Here is a 20,686-nt window from a genome sequence, read left to right on the forward strand (position 1 = left end):
GCATGCCTTGTTAACTTAAAGATGCTACTTTGATTGTTATTTATTATTTCATTTCCGCTTTTAATTATTTCGATAGAACTTTTGTTTTTATCTGTGTCATCAACGCATGAAATAAATCGCTATTGAACTGTTTTCTTAGTTTATTTTTAATATTATTTGTGTTATGAACTACTTTAACGCATTAGTATGTGGAAGTTGAAATGTAAGCTTACACAAAATCGTTATTTAGTACTTTCAAATAATATACACGTATTTTTACTGGTAAGTGGTACTCTTTGATAAGCCTTTTCAAAATCTAAGTTACGCCTTACCTCTTAAGATGTGTTTCATAAAAAGTAATTAATCTTCACACCAGTATTCCAAATTTAAAACTACAATAATGCTAACAATGCGTAAACGCATGGGTTAAGTGAATATGGAACAGTTTAATTTACACTGTTTATATTTACGTCCAAAGTCACTTATTACAGGAGAGGTGTTTGAATAATACCTCATTTCCCGGGATCGCCTCATTACCGTGATATTGCCGGGGTAATGACAGAACATAAATCCTACCTATGTGAGGGAGACCTTACAGACTTTCTGGATGATAGAGGAGATTGAGTGGGACTATCTTGAATATAACGGAGTGATTGTTTAATTTAAAGTACAAGACAGACGCATTAAGCGTGTAATAATAACATTCTTGTTATGATATATACGAGAAATATGCGAACTTTAATGTATATATATATGCGTTGCTTTGGCGTTGGCGTGTATGGCGTTTAAATGTGTAAAACTTCTGTAAATAAAAGTAACTATAGAATATAAACAAATAGTCAATGTCCTCTTCTATATTCAACAAAATTATATTGTTAAATTACTAACATTTTTGTTTAAAATACTAAGGCTTTGGAATGGCAAAGGAATAGTTTCTATTGAATATAATACCAATTATTATCTGTACGCGACCTCTCGTATAATTGACGCCATTATTGAATTTCTTATCTATGACATTGACAACTGTCTGATTTAAATCTTTTAAATGTCTTAGTTGAATCAGAATTAGTTTCATTTAGTCTTTGATTTATAAAGTCTTACATTTCGCAATCATAAAATATTTAAAATGAATAATATCTTCATAAAAAAGTAATTTATTAATAATTTTAGAGCTTCAGTTAAATATAGAATAATATTTTAATTAATAAAGATATATAGATCATTAGGCGTATCTCGGGAACCCATCGGCGTCGGCCAGCATAGGCCGTATTTCTTTTATGATTATCAGCATGAAATATTGTACTTGATGAAAGCAAGTGGCTTGTTCCTCGATTCTAATATTTCAAAAATATTGTTAATAACTTCTAATAAACCATTTAGTCGTTTTAGTATATATTATTATGTCTTTATACGTTTGTATTAATATGAACTAAATACATAAATACTTCAACAAATGAATTTATGATATACACGAAAATAGCTGCATATAGTAAAGGAAATATTCCTTTTCATAGTTAATCAACTGGCCTCAAGCGACTATATAGCTAAATAACAAAGTCGTGAACCTAATAAATCCATATCGTGTTTTAATTATTTTTAATGAACTAGAGTATCTACTTACCTAAAACCTAATAATAATAATTAATACCTTCCATTTATAAGTATAACACTTTAATTATCATAAAAAAATTTCATTTTCATTTTTATCATGTATACAGAATAATTTCGGAATCCACGCACAATATTTGATAGAAAGCGATAAGAATATTTGAAGAATTATTAATGTGTTAATTGTTGTTACGACCGTTATTACGTGTTTGTTGAAGTATTTATCTCTTAACTCTTTAGTTTCTAAGTACAGAATTTGTACTTTTATCCACACTACTCCCACTATAAAGAGCCACTCCTTGTGTCACACCAAGGGTTGTTTTTTTGGTCACTCTTAGTAGTGTTTTTGTCCTTTTAGTTGATTCATTATGTTTAATCAATAATTAAATCTAAATAACAACATTTCACAAAATATTTTTCATATAATCCACATTTTTTAAATTATCCATATGAAACACAATACAATTAATCATAATTAATAATGTGTGTGACAAAAATACCAGTGGTGCTACAAGTTTTTAAGGCCTCAGATTTCTGTGTCTGTTTCGTGATCATTTGTGATTTCAAAGTTTGAATTATCTTATACGTCTAATATATCTTTGCAGCATTTCTGTCGGTAATAAGCAGGGAATTACACATTTGTGGAATGCGGCTGGTCATTACCAAGTAATATATGGACTGAATATTCGAGCGAATGTATAATGACATCACAGGCAATTGAAGTTGTCATGTCGACATGATAAATATTTATTGGGATAATTGAAACTTAATTGACAGTATGACAATTTATACACAAAACTAAGTGTATTACCATATAAGAACCAAATTAGAAATAAGAATATGTAATAATGTAAATAGAAACGAATGTAGGATAAGATTCATTATTATGATTAGATTGATAACAATAATAATATAATAGGTAATATAGATTAAGTCATAAGAGGAATTAAAGCCCACTTTTATTTGTATATTTTAAAAACTATTAGCAAATTATAATAATTAGTAGTCACAGTTATAGAAAAACGTTGGTATTTTTCACATTTTTTTTTGTATCTGGTACCGTATTCTTTTATATGTAAAATAAATAAACAAACCATAATAAATTAATTGTGTTTCATATGTTAAGTTTATTACACGGATATTCTACGAGTTTATTTCATATCTATTATACCTTAAATATAACTGTATACCTAGAGAAAATACTAGTTAGATCTAAACAGTAAATTAAAACGGCGAGAGCGTTGCGTTGTGTTAACCACAGCAAAGGGCCGGCTGTTCACGCGCTGTAATTTCCCGCGCTACGCGGTTGATTTGTGGCGTTGACGTCACGTGACGTTACACTGTAGCATCCAGATGTGGAAATGTGTAATGAGTGACCAGTGAACTTTGGCTTTCTACCTAGCTTTCAACATTATGCAGATGGACGTCCTAAAAATGTTTTAGCCGACTTAAGGCCCAAGGGGTCCCTAGGGCTTGCCCTAGGCAACTTTTGTCAAGATGCGTCGAAGACCTAACATTGATATTTCACCGGTTATAAGACAGGTGCGTTCAGTCTCACAGTGGAGAACTTTTTAAGAATCCCATTATAATATGTAACGATCGGGTTCGAACCCGATACTCTAGACGTCACTTAGGCTAATAATGCTGGTGTCCTATGTATCTATATATATAGATAAGAAAAATGGTCTTCGTTCTTCTCCTTCACGCCTAAACCACTGATCGTATCATGAAACTACTGCCATTCGATGCGAATTTTTTCCTAGATGGTTTATGGCTATTTATTTTTTAAATTTCAACGTTCCTTTTTTTATTGCTGTCTTACTTTTATGAAAATTTATACATACGGACTTCATCGCGGAAACATTCGGGAAGGCTTCCTAGAACCTCAAAACGTCAACATCTGATAAAAACTCGATTTTCGAAAATTTTCAATTTTCTTAGCGGGATGTTAAAAAGAAGAATAATAAAAATATGAAAAAAATAATAATAATGAAACATAAAGTTTTATTTATTTCCTATTTTAATTCGCCCAGCAAAGCGGGCGGAAAACGGCTAGTTTATTTATAAAAGCTTACGATATTTTGGAAACTCTAAAGTCATATTAATATGGGCAACAAGGGCATGAACAATAATCTATACTTATATTATAAAGTACGTGAGGTTGAGGGTAATCTCTGGCTCTAATTTTAACAATACGACGCCACTGTAAGTTTAATAAGCTTTATGTACCTTAACGATATATTATTCAGTTCTAAAAAAGTTGTAAAGTATTTTATCATTTATAAGGCAAAGCAACGTTTGCCGCGTCAGCTAGTTAGATAAATTAGATATGCAAACGTGACATATGAAATTTCTAATAATTGATTATTTATTTATGGACAGCATACATACGCCAAATTTACCTAAATATATTATAACTCTATGACGAGTATATATTATACAATTAAAAGAAATTTGTATACCTTATAAATTGCTTATATTACACCCCCCACATACGCTTAACAAATAGCGTATGGTATGTTATAGCTTAAAGGAAGTATTTAATATGATATTAAAAACACCAATTACAAGTATTAATATCAATAAAAGCATAAAATATAAAAAATACTCCATTCGTAAAACCACATTCAAGCACCTTAAAGATATTGATAACGTTTCAATAAAACAGCTTATAAAGGTCTCACAAATCTAAGTCACGTTCCGAAATATGGAGTTCGTAAGAGATAAGGTGTCGGCAATAAAATATCGCGAATCACGCCGCGATCCCTGTCCCACGCAATGAGATTTCAATTTTACCACTTCACATGTTCCGTTGGTTTTGCATAAGACACACGGAGCGCAAAATCGCTTAGATACTTAGAGTTTTTCATATACCTAAGATTCTACTAAAATGTTATCAATACTTCATAGATAGATTTCACTTGTTTCACTGCAACCATAACTAATTTAATAGTAAAAACATAGCCATGTAAGAAATTATGTTCTATAAAAACTGAAAGATACTACTATAAATACAAAGACTTAAACATTGACTTGTTTGAGCTATCGCGGAATATGCTTTAAAGGAGTATCAATAGCGCTAAATAACCTGTATCATGAGCACACCCTAACATACCTTCACACCATCACACAACACAGCCGATTAAGGTATATGTAAATAACGTAAATGTTTGAAACTTTTTGTATATATTATGTATTGCATACTTGGCTATATGATTAGTAAAATTGTTTTTGACGTGACAACGTCTTATAATTCGATGGAGCCGGCTGCACGCACGAAAAAACATGACGCTTGCGGCGTTACCTCGCTCTGAGGCGTTCCATTTAAGGCTTGAAGTGCAAGCGAGAGCGCGGAACGAGCGACAAAGAAGCACAATCGGCCTCCGCGTTCGGCAGCGTTCGACATCTTTATTGTATATAAAGTATATATCGTATTATAGCGATTATATTGTAATCGATCAATCCAATTGTGATTTCTGTGATTCCATCTCTATATCCATACAAAATATTTATCATACAAATAAAAATAAAAATTTTCTTTTGAAAAATGCAACAATTCCATCAGTATTTTCTTATGACGTTGTCACGTTCAACTATCGTCAGTAAACCGACTTTACAGACAACCAAATTTTGTTATGTATAATAATTTATGTTAGCTGTAGGATTACAAAATAAATCAACAAAATAATGACCAGACACCCATAGACACAGACTTTAATGCAGAGTACTACGATAAAATACATCTTTCCAAGAAATGTACTATTAGTAATAGATGTGAGTAATGATAAGAAAACGCAGGCTGAAAGAGGCTGCACATCCAAATTCAAAGAGATAATAAAAGCGGACAAAGCTTGGGGTGGAAAGCGATGATAGATCAAGAGATCGCCACAAAGAACTGCTGTGAAGAGTTGTGGAGGTTAGTGTCGGAGGTAAAGTACTAGGTAGAATTTGAATTTGAGAAGAGTCTTGAAGATTAAATCCTAAGAATTTACTATGGATGGAAGAGTTAAATATCTAAGCAATAGTGAACGCTCAAATGAAAATATATAAAAGATCCTTCCAATTCGTATGTCCCGTACACGCATTTCGTTATAACCTCGTTCCACGTTTTCCCTTACAAAGGACAATAATAAATGTGGGCATCCCCTTTGCTAGCGATTATGTAACGTAGCGTATCCGAGTTACGGATCGCGGAGTTTTTGCCCTATCTGATATGGGCCTATTCAGCAAATTACGACTCGAAACCCATTTGTTTCGAATCGAGCGAGAAAAGATGTGTAAAACGAATGACATTGCGATCTGAAGCCGGGTAACGATCATGCTAATACTGTGATATTTTTGAATTTGGAATGTGAGTGACATTATCGCATTCTAAATTCAAACATATTCAAATAGTTCGTAAAATTTTCTTAGTATATTTAAACAAAAGCAAAAATGAAATCGTGTTATATTTCATTATGTTGTTTAATAAAAATCTTGAAAATTAGGTATATTGGTTAATAGAAAATATCAGAAAAAGTAATAACAAACTTACTTTCAAACAAAGTATTAGATTACTGTGATAGAATGGAGTGCCTCAGCTACGCTTCCTTGGTTTTATAACAAAATAAAGATTAGACGAAGTTTGGCACTAGAAGAATAATGCTTTGTTTTCAAATTTAAAATATTATTCAAGTAGGCTTGAGAAGTTTAACAATTTTAAATTACCATCCGTTTCAAGAATTTTACTCGAAACTTGAATATTATCCTTGAAAATCTTTGTTGAAGTAATTTATAAAAAAAGCTTAGCAGAGAGTAAACGAACGTTAATTAGCATCCGAATTTGATTTTTATATAAAACTTACAATTTAATACAATTATTACAATATTTTATATTTAAAATGATATATGCAACCTATATAGAAGTTCTGGCTTCGATTCCCAATGAAACAATAATCGCTTCAGTTTGATAGGCATTCGGCTAATCTAGTAGATTGTAAAGAAATGTGCCTCTTAATTTGAAACACCAACATGTCTTTAAAATATCTAATAACATCGTAACTAATAATATCTGTTTGACTTTTAGGTTTAAAACGTTGATGAATTTTGGCTCTTGTGGTTTTTTAACCACGTATTACTACTTTAGTAGTTACTCAAACTTTGTGTAAAAACACGAGCCCAAATTCATCAACGCTTTAAACGATTTATATATCATATTCTTGAGATAATTAGAGGTGTGTAAATTTGGTTACCAATATTCGTATAGCGCGGAAAAGAGTACGGTGCGGTGTGAAATTTATCATATCTTCTTAAAATTAGTTTTACGTATATATATTTCTATTTTATTATATATTATATATATATTTCTTTCTTAATGGGTGGAATCTTTATTGTCATCTAAGAACTAATAGCTTGATATACGCCGAAGACTTAGAAGTAAAGTGCTTTTAACATTTAGTACAGATTATTTTGGGGTTTTAAAGTTTCCCTCAACAAAGATAGGCTTTATAAATACAATTTTAAAGTTTAAAGAGAATATTTACAGCCTTCATGATACAATTTAAAATAGCTTTGATACAGTGATATTTGGCATCTTTCTTATTTATTTCTTCAATTGTTTTTATCAAAAGTTTTTAATTTAAAAACTATGTTACATATACACCATGATTGTATTTTCAATAAGCTTGTTTGGTATTAAGTTTATGTAACGATAGAAATAGAATTTGCAGTCAGTCGTTTATTTCCATGTTGATAATATTACATAGTGACATCACTTGTGCAGAATAAGGCCAGGTCACGGCGAATAAGCATCATTAAATCGCCGCAAACCCCAGCTCTTTACGGCACCATTACTGCTGAATCGTAAAATATCCTCAATATAGTTCACACTTCACGCGTGCCGAGGCGAACTGTTTGGCTCAACAAAATGTTATAAGAAATTGTATTTGCACTAAGTACTTAAAAAAAGTAAAGATTAAATTTTTAGAATGGTAGCTTTTTCGTGGTGGTTTTTTGTTTTGAATCACTGAATTCGAACCGACACTGCAATTACTACTACAAAACCTTTTTATTGCAAAATCCGCAACAAACAGCATGGGTGATATAGGCAAGATTGATCAGTCATATATTCAAAACGATGCTTATTATGATATACAGTCCAAAGAAAGATCTATTAACGAAAAAAAAAAAATTGGTGACATTACTTTAAAAAATTCCCAGCCCAGTCTTCGAGACGTTGCGAAGTTATATAAAAAAGATTTTAAAGAATAGGTATGTGAATCACTGAGTTTATGTCCAAGACCCATATTCACACATAATAGTACTTAAAACGAACGTTTTTTCCATTGGAAATGTCTGTTAGTACCTCGTAACTATTACGAATACAAAACCCGAGCTTTTATCAGTAAGTAGGTGATCAGCCTTCTGTGTCTTTTATGTCCCTCTATAACCAATCCAAAGTATCTACTAAAGAAGCTTGATTACTTTTTCAATTTGGGACATCAGGAAGCTTTTCGTGCTGAAATTCCACTTAATTTATAATTAAACCGTCGCCAACGATGACTGAAAGATCGTAAAATGAGTTTATCGCACCGCGGCGCCGTGTGTCATTAAATCATTACAATTTGGACTACATGCTTAAAATTTAATAATGAATTAATTGTAGTTAAAAATCAGCATACTATACATATCATTTGTATGCTGTCTTGGTATAAATCGTTTTACTTTTTTAATTAGTCCATAATTATAATTATGAGCACGTAATATTACTAATAACTAATTTAACTGCCTATGTTGCTGAATTCGAATGAATCTCGGTGAAACAATCCTTACCTTCACTAATATAACAGACACAGAGACCCTTATGCCTCATTAGTTATGGCACATCATACCCAAATACATTTATTAAAATTTAACTAAAAAAATAAGAATATTTATATCGAATTATTAAACCAACGAATCCACTTCAACGCGTAAATAAAGACGTTCAGCCGAGGAAAAAACCGCGGCGCGTCATATCGGAGTTTACGAGCGCAAACTCAATTAAAATCCGGCGAAATTTCGTCAAAATGAAATTAAAGTTGCGTAACGCTGTCGCATGACGAGTTTCGCGGCCGTGTTTCAATTTGAATTACCTAAACATTTCACTAGTTCGCCTGCGGTAGATGTCGCTAACTGCCAAAATGAGCCTCGGTTACTGGTTTTGCATTTCGTGTTATACACGAATTAAATGTATTTTAGTATAACAGTTAATCAACTATTTTATTAACGTAAATATCGTGTAGTTGAATATCAAAGCTCTCATATGTTACTAATATAGTATAAAAGAAACTATCAATCACTATGATCTTTTATTTAAAAAAATCAAATTGTTATTATTGAGATTATCGTCATATTTTTATAATTGAATAAAATAATAAACAGTACTGTTAATATAAATAATATTAGGAGACAATTTAAGCTATTTGGCTAATTTAATAGTGCACTTTTGCAAATTCCTAAAGTAGTACTGCTGATAAAGATCATGGATGATCTACATGGTTGAAATACATCTTATTTTAAAAATAGATCGTTATAAGACTTGAAAAACTAACCTTTACTTGAGCCGTCGGGTCCCCTAAGTATGGAGCACTCTTCTATAGTACCGAACGGCGTAAACAATTGGCGTACATCCTCTTCCGTCTGTTGTTTGCTGAGCATCCCCACGAACAACTTGCGATCTGTGAGGAAATATACACCTTAGTCAGTGTCCTGCGCACTGGTGCAACACCGATGGCCGAAGAACGCTAATTAAAATCAAAGTGAAAAACTTTTATCAAACCATTTGCCTAATTTGGAACAACGATATTTATTTACTATATCAAAAAAGGTATTTTAAATAAAATTACAATCACGATCTTTCGACTATAAAATCAAACATGTGTTTAATTCGTCAAACGAATTCGATAAAAGTTATCCACGAACTGTTCAAAGGGCACTTTGATTAACGTTTCTATCGGCCACGAGCGACACCACATAAGCCTAGCGGTGTTGCGTGGCGCGGCGGTAAACCCGACCAGGCCAATTAAACCCCAGATTGACAATTTTGGCGGTTATCGGTGCGTGACGGACAAATATGACCCTAGCAAGATTTGGTTCAGGGCTTTAATCACGATAGCAATAAGAAATAGTATAAAATTTAGTTTATAACGCAACTATTACATAGCATCAATTCTTACATTGCAAAATATTGTGACATGCTATTTGATAATAGAAATCGAACAATTATGAATTACAACTATTTTAAAATAAAAATGGCCATATCGTTTGAAGAGGTAAAAAAGCTCTATCTGTAAGTGTTATCAGTCAATTTCTTAATGCTGTCGTGATACCAGCACTCTGTCAGTCGCCGCCGCCCCGACACGCGACCGCATTCCACCATTATGCCTCCACTACACAGGATGTAAATCTATGAATATCAATCACTATGCAATACATTGCGCCGTAAGTCTGTCAAGTACAGAGCTTTAAACTATTACGCACGCGCTAAGCGATCGCAATGTTGTGCTCTAGGTTAAGAATCAAACTTAAGACACAATGTATTACATATACCATGATTGGATCCACTCCCTGTGAGCTTCAGGCTTTGGTGAAACAAACAACCACAGCCTTCTATAAAACACATATTACACACAGTTTTAGTCAAAATGAAACAACGAACAAAATTCAAACCCAGACCAACACAATTAGCACATTACACTAAATGGTCTCCGTGAAATTGAGGTTTTCGCAATAAGTGAAACTTTTAGAAGTATTAAAAAAATTGCGGTTATCGAACATACACGGTAAAATAAATTAATATTAAAAGATTCACTTTGATGGAAACTACGGAAGCCTCAATGTATTCATAGTATAGCTTACAATGACAATTTTGACGTCTTAGCTGAGCATTGACTAATGCTTCTATCATTAAATGTGAATCTAGTACAATTAACGTTGTTAAATACAATACTTTCTACATAAGAGTAATATGGTAGTTTTTGCGCATACCCCAATGTAGGAAGCAATGTATTAGAAACGCGCGCAAATCACACTAAATCACGTGTTAGATGTGCCTTAATACCCGAGCGCGATACCCAATACACTACTAGCGGCAAATTTTGTACGTGTTACATTGGCTCTTTACAGAAATTAACGTTATTTTCATGTAAATAAACGACAAAATAACAATAAAACACTAATTACTTCTCGAAAATGAATACAAAAACAAAATTACTGTTACAGCACGACGATTACTAAGTGCAGAGTGAGTCTGTCGTTCGATGTCGAGTCTAGCGAGTTGGGAGGCGAGAGTGCCTAAGAAAATATAAGACTTTACAAAACAATTAGACGTCATAAAAAATTCATCAATTAGGCTTTTGACAACAAATAAATATTTAACGAGAAAAATATGGAAGTTAGAAATTTAAACATAAAGTGGACACAAAAGTGATAAAATAAAAGCGAAAAGGCCTAATTATACCACAAATTAATTTACACTTAGTAGGGCTTGGACAAGGATAATCTCATTAATATCATTATTTTTTTGCTGCCGTCTGTGTCATTATCGTAAAAGAAACACTGAAAATATTTAACACAATTTCGCGTCGGTCCAAAGACCTCTTGTACGACGTTTAGTCATTATTATTATGTACAATTTTTGAATTGGTAATATTGCTATGCAAATTTAATTGTATAAAAAGATCTACTAGCGAATTATTTTCCGAATTTGGTTATTGTATTAAAATTTTCTATTTATATAACTTATCCAAAAACCAGATACATAGTATAAGTTATTTATAGTGTAAAATAAAAGCAAGGCCAACTCGTTAGATTCGATGTGGAACAGCTCCCTTTGCTATCTGACAGTGTACAGTACAGCCTATGCACGCACAACAAACGCTACCTTAATCCACCTACGCGCGCTGCCTTCTGACGCCCCCTGCAAAATAAGAACATGCTTCACACGCTTTCCACCGCTCGACTTAAGCTCAATGGAAGGAGTCGTCGGAGATGCTGCTCTAGCAATTCAATGATCCGAGAGAAATTTTTCGTCTGTGTGCTTGGGATGCATCTCATAAATGCGATCTGTAAAATTAAAATGCAATATTCTGTGACTGTAGAACTCACGCCAGTCTTAGCTTTATTATTGGAATTTAGTTAGTTTGTTAAGTTATTTTTAAAAATTTCTTTCGGATCGAATGTATCTTAATAATAATTGACAAAAATATAATGTATGCAGTTTTCAGACACCTCATTTATTCGAAGCGTTCCATAATTTTTTTTAACAGCATTAGATATTGTATATTACACTTAAGTTTATCTATTATGAGTAGGCATCGAAATTTTATCTGTTTAATTGTATGTTACTTGCTCAATGTTATTTTAAGCAGAATTAAAAAGTGTTTTTGAGTTCGATCATGTCATTATTTTATCCCTAGGGACTTGAAAATATGAAATAATTATTAGTGAGGTATCCACACGAGACAAAATTTAAATTTGGGAATTATTATATACGAATTATATCTATTTTAAACTTAAAATATGCTAATTAATATGCAATCTATAAAGTACTGTTAAACTGCTAAACTGACTCGGTCTGACTAACTATTTTGATATAATACATGGGCTACTTTTATGTTAATTACGAATCTTTAAAAATAAACATATATATTATGAAAAATAATAAATATTACACTTATAAAGATGTTATAAATGTGTATAGATTAAATTAATAATTCAGAATACGCTACACATTCGTTCAAAGGTATAGTCTTGCGACATTTAGAATAGGGTCACCGGTGTCTAATTACAACCTTTATAGCGTCACGAACAGTTAAAAATATCTACCTATAGAAAAGGTCGAAGGGTATCGTACGTGTTAATTAAACTTTAAGCTTTCGGTGCAGATTCTCTTTCCTAATAAGGTAATAATAATATTCAAAAAGGAAATGGCGGTAAATTTTTCATAGAACCTTTGGGACATTTGCGGTTGTGATATATTATTTTCATAGTCCTCTTAACCTGTATGGGTTTAAAAAATACTAACAGAAGTGCCACCAAGTGCACCCGCTAAACGCTTGGAGGGGGAATATCAGATGTTCACACGATATGGGAAACCAGCAGTAGGTATTAATCCAAACTGATCTCAAGAAGATTGCCGATACTATTTGTAGTAGAAATTGTTACTAACTAATTCGAAATATCTTATTGAAACTATTCTTTATTAAAAGACTTTGATCATACATAAAGTACAACAAGGAAATAAAAAAGGAAACTGATATATTTAAATTACTTGAATTCTAGATAATCTTGCTAATATTGTGATAAAGGCTAAACACGATTTGTTAGGGTGTACGATGCACGTGGCCCTACGTTGCCCAACGTTGGCCAATATCTGGCCCGGGCGGTGCCGGTCATTAAATTCAGATTTATGCCCGCTACCGGGATATCTCTCCCGGGCGACTCCGCTAATGACCGGCTAAATTGTGATAATTTTGGCCAGGGTTGGAACGAAAATATAAAAAAGAAAAAAAAATGTTACGCCGTTTTGTGAAGTCATCTAATGATTACAGTGTAAAGACATGACAAAAGTGTAATAATAATATTGTTGTGTAGTATGTTGTTAATTTTTATTTGAAAAGGGTATAGATGTAAGGAAAGACGAACTTACTTCACGTAAGTCTAATATGCTAACAAACTAGTAAGAGTGAATTAATGAAGGCTGAGATGATATATGATATGATGATGAGTGATCTGATATGAAGTGAATTAGTTCTCTATATTAGAAGGTAAGTGGGGCTCTTGGGAGTAAGTATGAGTAATTTAATCCAAAATTTCCACGTTAGTATTTGGATTATAATAATAACTTATCTAATATAGATTCAGACACTAAGTCTGCTATGCTGGTATTGGTAAGTCAAAAAAACAAAAAACAAAAATAAGATAATCTGAGTATTGACAACCCTATCATACGAGTAGATAACAGTGTGAGCAGGACAGAAAGTGTCGCCGGCTCAGTACCGAAAGGAAATATGTTCTGATTAGCCAGGCTATTAGGTTTTAGATAATAACTCTAGCATTCCTTATTAATCAGAGTGTTATGGTGCAATATGAAATGAAACATTACAAAATTAAAAGAATTATAAAATTTAATTAAACAACTTTACGATGTGATTTTCATCAGGGAAGATGCTTCTTAAGTAATTGTGCTAAGAAGGTTAATACATTCATACAATGCTACTACTCTGTATGCAATTATCTACAAATTTCAGTTCAATATATCTGCCATCTCCAACTCTCACTGACCCAAACTATTGGGCACAAAAGGGATAAGCGATATACATAGCTGTAACAATCATGATTGAATTGCCGGATGTATCAAGCTGCACTAATTGGAGGGACCAAATCCGATCGCACCTGAGCAACGTCTTAGTACAATCATGATGATATGAAATTATAAGTAAAGCATTGACAATTGTAGAGGTCGCGTAGAACACCGTAGCTCGTAGTGGCCATGCTTAAAACATTCGACAACACAAATAGATCACTGCTTGAAGACTACTTGAATTCGTAATATTTAAGTTAAACGAGGTACTATAGTTAGTTGGCAATAAGTGTGTAAAAGGCAAACCGTCTCTTTCGAGGCGGCGCGTGTTATAGGAGCATCTTTTGGCGTAGTAGTAAAAGTATGGGTTTTAATTCTCTTCCTAAACTAATAATCCGCTAAAGACGGGAAGTGACCGTCCTATAGAAATTAATAGATGTGTGGCAAGATCACCTGAAAAGAGCCTGGACAATTACATCTATACGTCCAGTACTCAAGTTGTGAGTAAAAAAAGATGCGGGGCGCTCTCTTATCGATTGGTTTAGGTCCTCATAGGCCATTGCATTATAGTTAGTACGTTACTGTGTTTAGATTCTTAATCCCTAATAAGGGTCAGTTTTGTTATAATATTTGACTTTTGTAAATGAAATATATTTTAGCCATACATAGTCGCATTGTTGCGTAATCATTTGGCTGTAAGAGTTCAAACAAAGAAAACATTTATATAATTCAGAGTGGACATCAATCTCTGTTGGATCTAGTTACCTGATTGAAAGTATACCTGTGGGTCTCGCATCCATCATGCCAACATATTGTTTGGTTGCAGGATAACAACGCATCGGTTGTCCGGGAATTTATGAGGGTAACATTATTGATGAATTTCGTTTGGCATTAGGTTAATGTGAATCGAAAAACACGTTTTATTTAACACCCGTCTTAACGACTATCGAATAGCAAAGTGAATTAGTAAATAGAAGGGGAATAAAAGTATACGAAATTTAATTGATCTGTTCATGTAAGATATATTTTCTGTGTTCAATGGTGAATTTTTTGGCGACACAATTTTCTTATTTACTCCTTTTATGAGAATTTAGGAAATATACTCTTAGCTTTCGTAACATTATTCCGCTCAAAACATCTTCTATTTCGTTAAAGCTATTAAGATTCTATTCACTAGTTTTCTTTCAACTAACTCAATAGTTCAGAGCTGTGTTAGCTTGAAATTCACTTCAAATAGCTTGCAGGTAGCGAAAATGCAGTTGATTCTATTAATTAACGATGCTGTTCTTGCCTCATCGCGCTAACTTTGAATGGTCAATTTCGTTCGTAATTGCTTAAAGATGCCTTAGAATAAAGGTGGTTAATGATAGACTATAAATTAAAAACTAAAGTTTTTATGCTTTTTTAGTAAAATCACGATTTTGTAAAATCCCTATATACAAATCCATCTTTATACACAATTCAATCAGAGAAATCGGCCCTAATCTTTCTGATTATCTACAAAAGCATACTGCAAGAGTGTTCAAGTCCATATTTTTCATTAAACGTTTAATATTTTTTACTTTTTTGTAGTGTTATCATTGTAATAATACATAAAACAATAAGTACTTTACTCACTTAGAACAAACCTCACGTCCATAGCATATTAGTTACACAGAACCTAGTGTTTTGAATCTGTCATAATACAACAATAAACATTTTAATCTTAATCTTGAGTGGGGCGCGACGACATCTTGATTAATATAACAAAGCACGCGTAGAGCCAGTACATATTTGGCGGGGTTATTGGTGCCGACATCAGTCTAAAGATATTATCTTGTTTCAGTAACAAGGGTCGGCTTCGTTAAAATCTATATTAAACCGCCCTGTGTAATGGTTAAGTTACGAATGTGGTCGAAATTGTTGTTAGTCTCAAATACATGCTCAATATATATCGTACATTTCGTGTGTAATTCGTACAAACATTAGAAGTTTTAAGGGTCGTATGTTATTTAAGTAGATTATAATCTATATATATAAAAATGAAACCCGTTTTCCGTTGCCACGACATAACATGAAAACGGCTTGACCGATTTGTCTGATTCTTTTTTAATAATATTCCTTGAAGTACGAGGATGGTTCTTACGGAGAAAAAAATTTTAGTGAAAACGTCTAAAAACAATACTTTTCTATATTCCCATACAAAATATTCGTAATAATATTTAAAGTCAATTTGAACTTTAATACCATATCATAAAGTTCAAGTGTTAGTGCCTCCACTAACACTTGAACTTTCGGTTCCGGGAAGGTAAATTTTTATTTTTTGACATAAATTATTTGTTGTATTATCAACTTTCTTTCTTTTATCTTAGCTAGACCGGTGTCCCGAATAGCAGAATAAGTATAAAAAAAAAATAAAGAATCGACTGTTAGGCGGTACGATGTTCGCCAGGCCAGCTAGTTCTGAATAAAGGTTTTAAGTTATCTCTAATAAAATAGACATATGGACTGAAGACTATCCAATATTTTTTTAAATATCCCACGTTTAAATTAAAATAAAACTTATAAATGCAAGGACCTCTATCTCATTTTGTTTTATTTAATGGCCAGAATTAATGTAAAGCTCACTACAGTCCCAACAAATCCAGTTGGCCTGTCAATTAAGTCGAAAAATATTTAATTAAGGTAAACAAAACCTTTTAACGTAGACAGGTTAAATTGCATCTACACGTGCTGTGCACCGTTTAATTAATGCATCGGATTAATCCAGTAGTGCGTCGGACGCTTGTCATTGTCAGCCTTCGTTAGTATACTACAGTGACCATGTGTGATTTTCAATATTAAACCAGTTTCTATGACTTGTGATCTACCGCTATAGAGTTGCTTACTTTCCATACTTAAGAACAAAGATATAAATGTTTTACAAACTATTTAACGTTAGAAATAATTGAAGAATATAATTTAAAATACTCCGTAATGGAACGGATCACCTATTATTAGATATGACAAATATAATACGAACATAAGTTTCTTTATAACTAGAAATGTTACTTACTTATTTTGAGCCCTCTATTCAAGTAGCGTTCGGGTCTATCGGATTATGTCCAAGCGCTATATGGCCCGGGCCTTACCATTTCAAACATTTTTGTAACCTATTAGAATCCTAGTAATTCTCTATTAAAACGACCGTAGTTGAACTCAAACTCAAACTCAAAATATCTTTATTCATATAGGTAACAAGTACACTTATGAATCGTCAGAAATAAGTTAAATTAATTGTAAATTTACATTAATTACCAGTTCGCAAGTCAAGGGCGTAGAGTAAGAAGAACTGGCAAGGAACTTTCCGCCACTCTTTTTAATCGCCAAGTATTGAGTCATACAAATTGTTTGAACTGGAGCAAATCAATCCCAGGGATTAAGATTAGATTTAATAACTAAAATAAAATTCAGAGTAAAAATAATACTACAAAAAATCTTTCATTATCTGAGCTGTCTGTTTAGAAGAAGAGAATTTAACAAAAATAACTAAATTATTATATTAATCGCTATTCAGTATCTTATCAGATTACTTAAAGGTCCGGGGCAAACGTCATAATGCTAAAACAGATCGTATCTCCACCATTAGACCTTATAAACGTCACGATAAGCCCTAAAACACGTTTTATGACAGTGACCGTAATTAAAAATTTGAGTTTAGGGTCATTAAAGTATATTGGTCCATTAGATTATAGCGTTTTTTGATATCAAGTGGACAGGTGCGCGCGGTATTTTTAATTCTTATAGCTAATTATTTTCTATTTAATCACTCATCATTTTCTTATTAATTCCTAAACAGACACAAGATATTGTAAGTATGCATGAACTAAACTATGAACTAAAAATACTAGTCTTAATAATGTTATAGTGTTGTCATAAAATATAATGAGTAAAGTATTTATCTTACTACTCCTCGAACTAATGAATGAATATGGAGGATATGTAGATTTTAATAAATTTCGACATTATTCAATTCAATTGTTTACTATTCTGTTAATAATGTAAAACTTACATTAGCCATAAACTGTATTTGTTTCTAGTAGCTCTGAACGCAATGGTCTAAATCTAATCATCACTTACAGCACCTTGCTACTTACTTCGTTTATAATCCTTATAATACCTCCTACTTTGTCCGCTGTATAACAGATCCAAAATTGTAACTCGCAAAACCCGTTCCTAAAAGTAAATTATGATACCATTCTGTATCGCGAACAATCCGACAACTTTTAATTGTTAACAATAAAAACTTTTATCACACAAGCTTCCTGTTCAGCCATTGTCGTTTCAAAACATAACGTGTGATTTTTTTGTCTTAATATGACTGTGATTTACGTGTTCAATTAAAACAGGCGATAAATAGGAACATTTATAAATGTTTAGACGTTGATGATATAAAATTGATACAATATAATATTGATTTTTAGATGCCTTCTTTGTAGATTAGACAAGCATTTATTGTTTTAAGTACAGACTCAGTTCTAGAATAAGTTCTATTTTGTTCAATCTTTGAACCAAAGCCTTCAGACACATTTATAAATATTAATAAGTGACACTTCTAACTGCACTCCCAACTATAATATGCTTTCAAATATATAAGAAAAAACGTTTTAATACACTTTATATAGCGGAATAGATATATTGTTGTTCAATATTTCAGTTCAGTTTTAATATTAACAAAACATTTTGCAAATCCTTGACCTACTTACCAACTTCCTGTCTCCACTAACCAATGAGGGACGAAAATTAATCAAACCAGACAGCGGTCCTGGGATGAGAGGGCCCCAACTCGTCTTAATGACGAATGAATGCAAAATTGTCCTAACTATAACAGTTTATTCTCAGATCCGCCGGTCATTTTGAAATCTGGCGACACCGAACTGTTCTTTTCGCAATGTTTTAGTATATCTGTATGTGCACAAAATTGTTTAGGAAAGGAATTAAAAGTTTACTTTTATAATTGTTTTCTAAAACCCTAGAGGGAGTTAATGTTACAAATTCTGAATGAAGACGCGGTAATTTTACACATTCTTTAGATTTTAGGTTGCCAATTTTTAGATTATTATTATAATATAGTTTTTAAACATTTAAAAGAAAAAAACGCTTTACCCGAAACATTTGATGAATTACAATTTTAAACCCTAAAATCATATTCTTATCAAGTTTTAATACAGTAAAGTGTGTTTTTAAATAATTAATAGTAATTATACTTTCGATAAAACCTCAGAATTAAAAACTCTTTAACACAGGAAAATAAAGGTTTAAATAGCAAGAATTTTTACTAGAAAACCAAGCCTTTGTCGTATCACGGGGGAATTAAACAAAACTGCATTGTAAATGTCTCGAAGTTTAAGTTATTGGCTTGGAACAATGGTACAATACCTACTTACACCCGCGAGACTTGTTTTATTGGTCTTCAAGAGGAGAGTAATTATTGCTATTCGCTATTGTTTCATAATAATTGACTACGCGAATTTACCCTCATTGATTAATTAACTACGTTCAAAGTATAAAGGCGATAAAATAATAGAAATCCCAAAATTGATTTAATACAAAAGATTATAAACACACACATAGACTATTGGATTTTTTTAGATTTTAAATCTTTAGAATACAATACTTTACAATATTACTAATATCTTTTAAAGGCTAGGTAACTTGACTGAAAGCATACCTTTTATTCATACAAAGTGATAGTCTCGTTTGAAGAATGTCTTTCCTTTGAAGGCACTCATGTCCTGGCCAAATGAAATGCATCCGGGCCCTTTTGACATATTGCTCCATTTCGAGGTTTCGAGGAATACATATACACGATTACAAAAGAAATTCCCTTTTTATCAAAATTCAATCTAATTTAATAAGTTTAATATGTTATATTTATAACAAAATGAATATCATTTCTAGCATCAACATTTTAAATAATAAATTTAGGATTTCATATACGACAATTCAAAATTAATTTTCCATACTTCTAAGTATCAGACCTATTTCTATACATTAATCGCTAGCTAAGAATCTTCTTATAATTGAAAGTCCCGGGGCAGAGTCATTCCAGTAACAAATAAAGTAATTAAACTGAGGGACCGATAGGAATCGCCGGGTATCGATGACATTAAACAATCAATGAGGCTATCCCGGACATAATGGCCCCGGTTGCGGTAACTTTGCCCGGGAGATATTAATATTGAACTCTGCGCTTAACATTTTATATCACGAAGCTTAGATGGCCGCTTGTGCTTTTAGGACAAGTTGCTTTCGATTATGTGTAATAGTTTTTATGGGTTTTCAGCACTAAAATTTTTCTATGTTTTTACCGATCATGTTTCAAAAACATAATGAAGTTTAGGCGAATAAAGCCTGGATATAAATGTCATGTCAGCCGTTTTTAATATTTCATAATACTGTAGTTTCTTTTGTGTTCGTTCACTAAAACATAATTATTTTTAAGTATACGGGAATAGACATCTGCCGAAGTAGACATGGGGAGAAATTGGCTTTGCCAAAAATTAATCTGGAATTGTATAGGAAAAACACCTTTTGTATGGCAATCAAGTTTTATAATAAATTACCAAAAATATTAAAAGATCTTCCTACTAGAGTTTTTAAAAATTGATTTAATGTACTACTTTTGAAAAAAAAAATATTCTATTAATGATTATTTGTGTGAAACATTATAATTAATATAAATTTGATAACGTAATAATATATTATAATAATGTGATATTTTTTCACTACAAACAAGATAAGAATTGACTCTAATGA

At 32.1% G+C, this 20,686-nt stretch overlaps 1 protein-coding gene across 3 annotated transcripts in view; it reads right to left on the minus strand.

The window, feature by feature from the left end:
• The window catches only part of LOC125052711 (CUGBP Elav-like family member 3-B), a 447,174-nt gene that overhangs the window by 94,403 nt on the left and 332,085 nt on the right, over window positions 1–20,686 (minus strand). For all 3 annotated transcript variants that reach the window (XM_047653702.1, XM_047653703.1, XM_047653704.1), the window contains one exon: window positions 9,159–9,284. In XM_047653702.1, coding sequence (XP_047509658.1) covers window positions 9,159–9,284 — 126 coding nt within the window. The remainder of the gene's footprint in view (window positions 1–9,158; window positions 9,285–20,686) is intronic.

The sequence above is a fragment of the Pieris napi genome, chromosome 9, assembly GCF_905475465.1.
Source record: "Pieris napi chromosome 9, ilPieNapi1.2, whole genome shotgun sequence".
Taxonomy (NCBI): Eukaryota; Metazoa; Arthropoda; class Insecta; order Lepidoptera; family Pieridae; genus Pieris; species Pieris napi.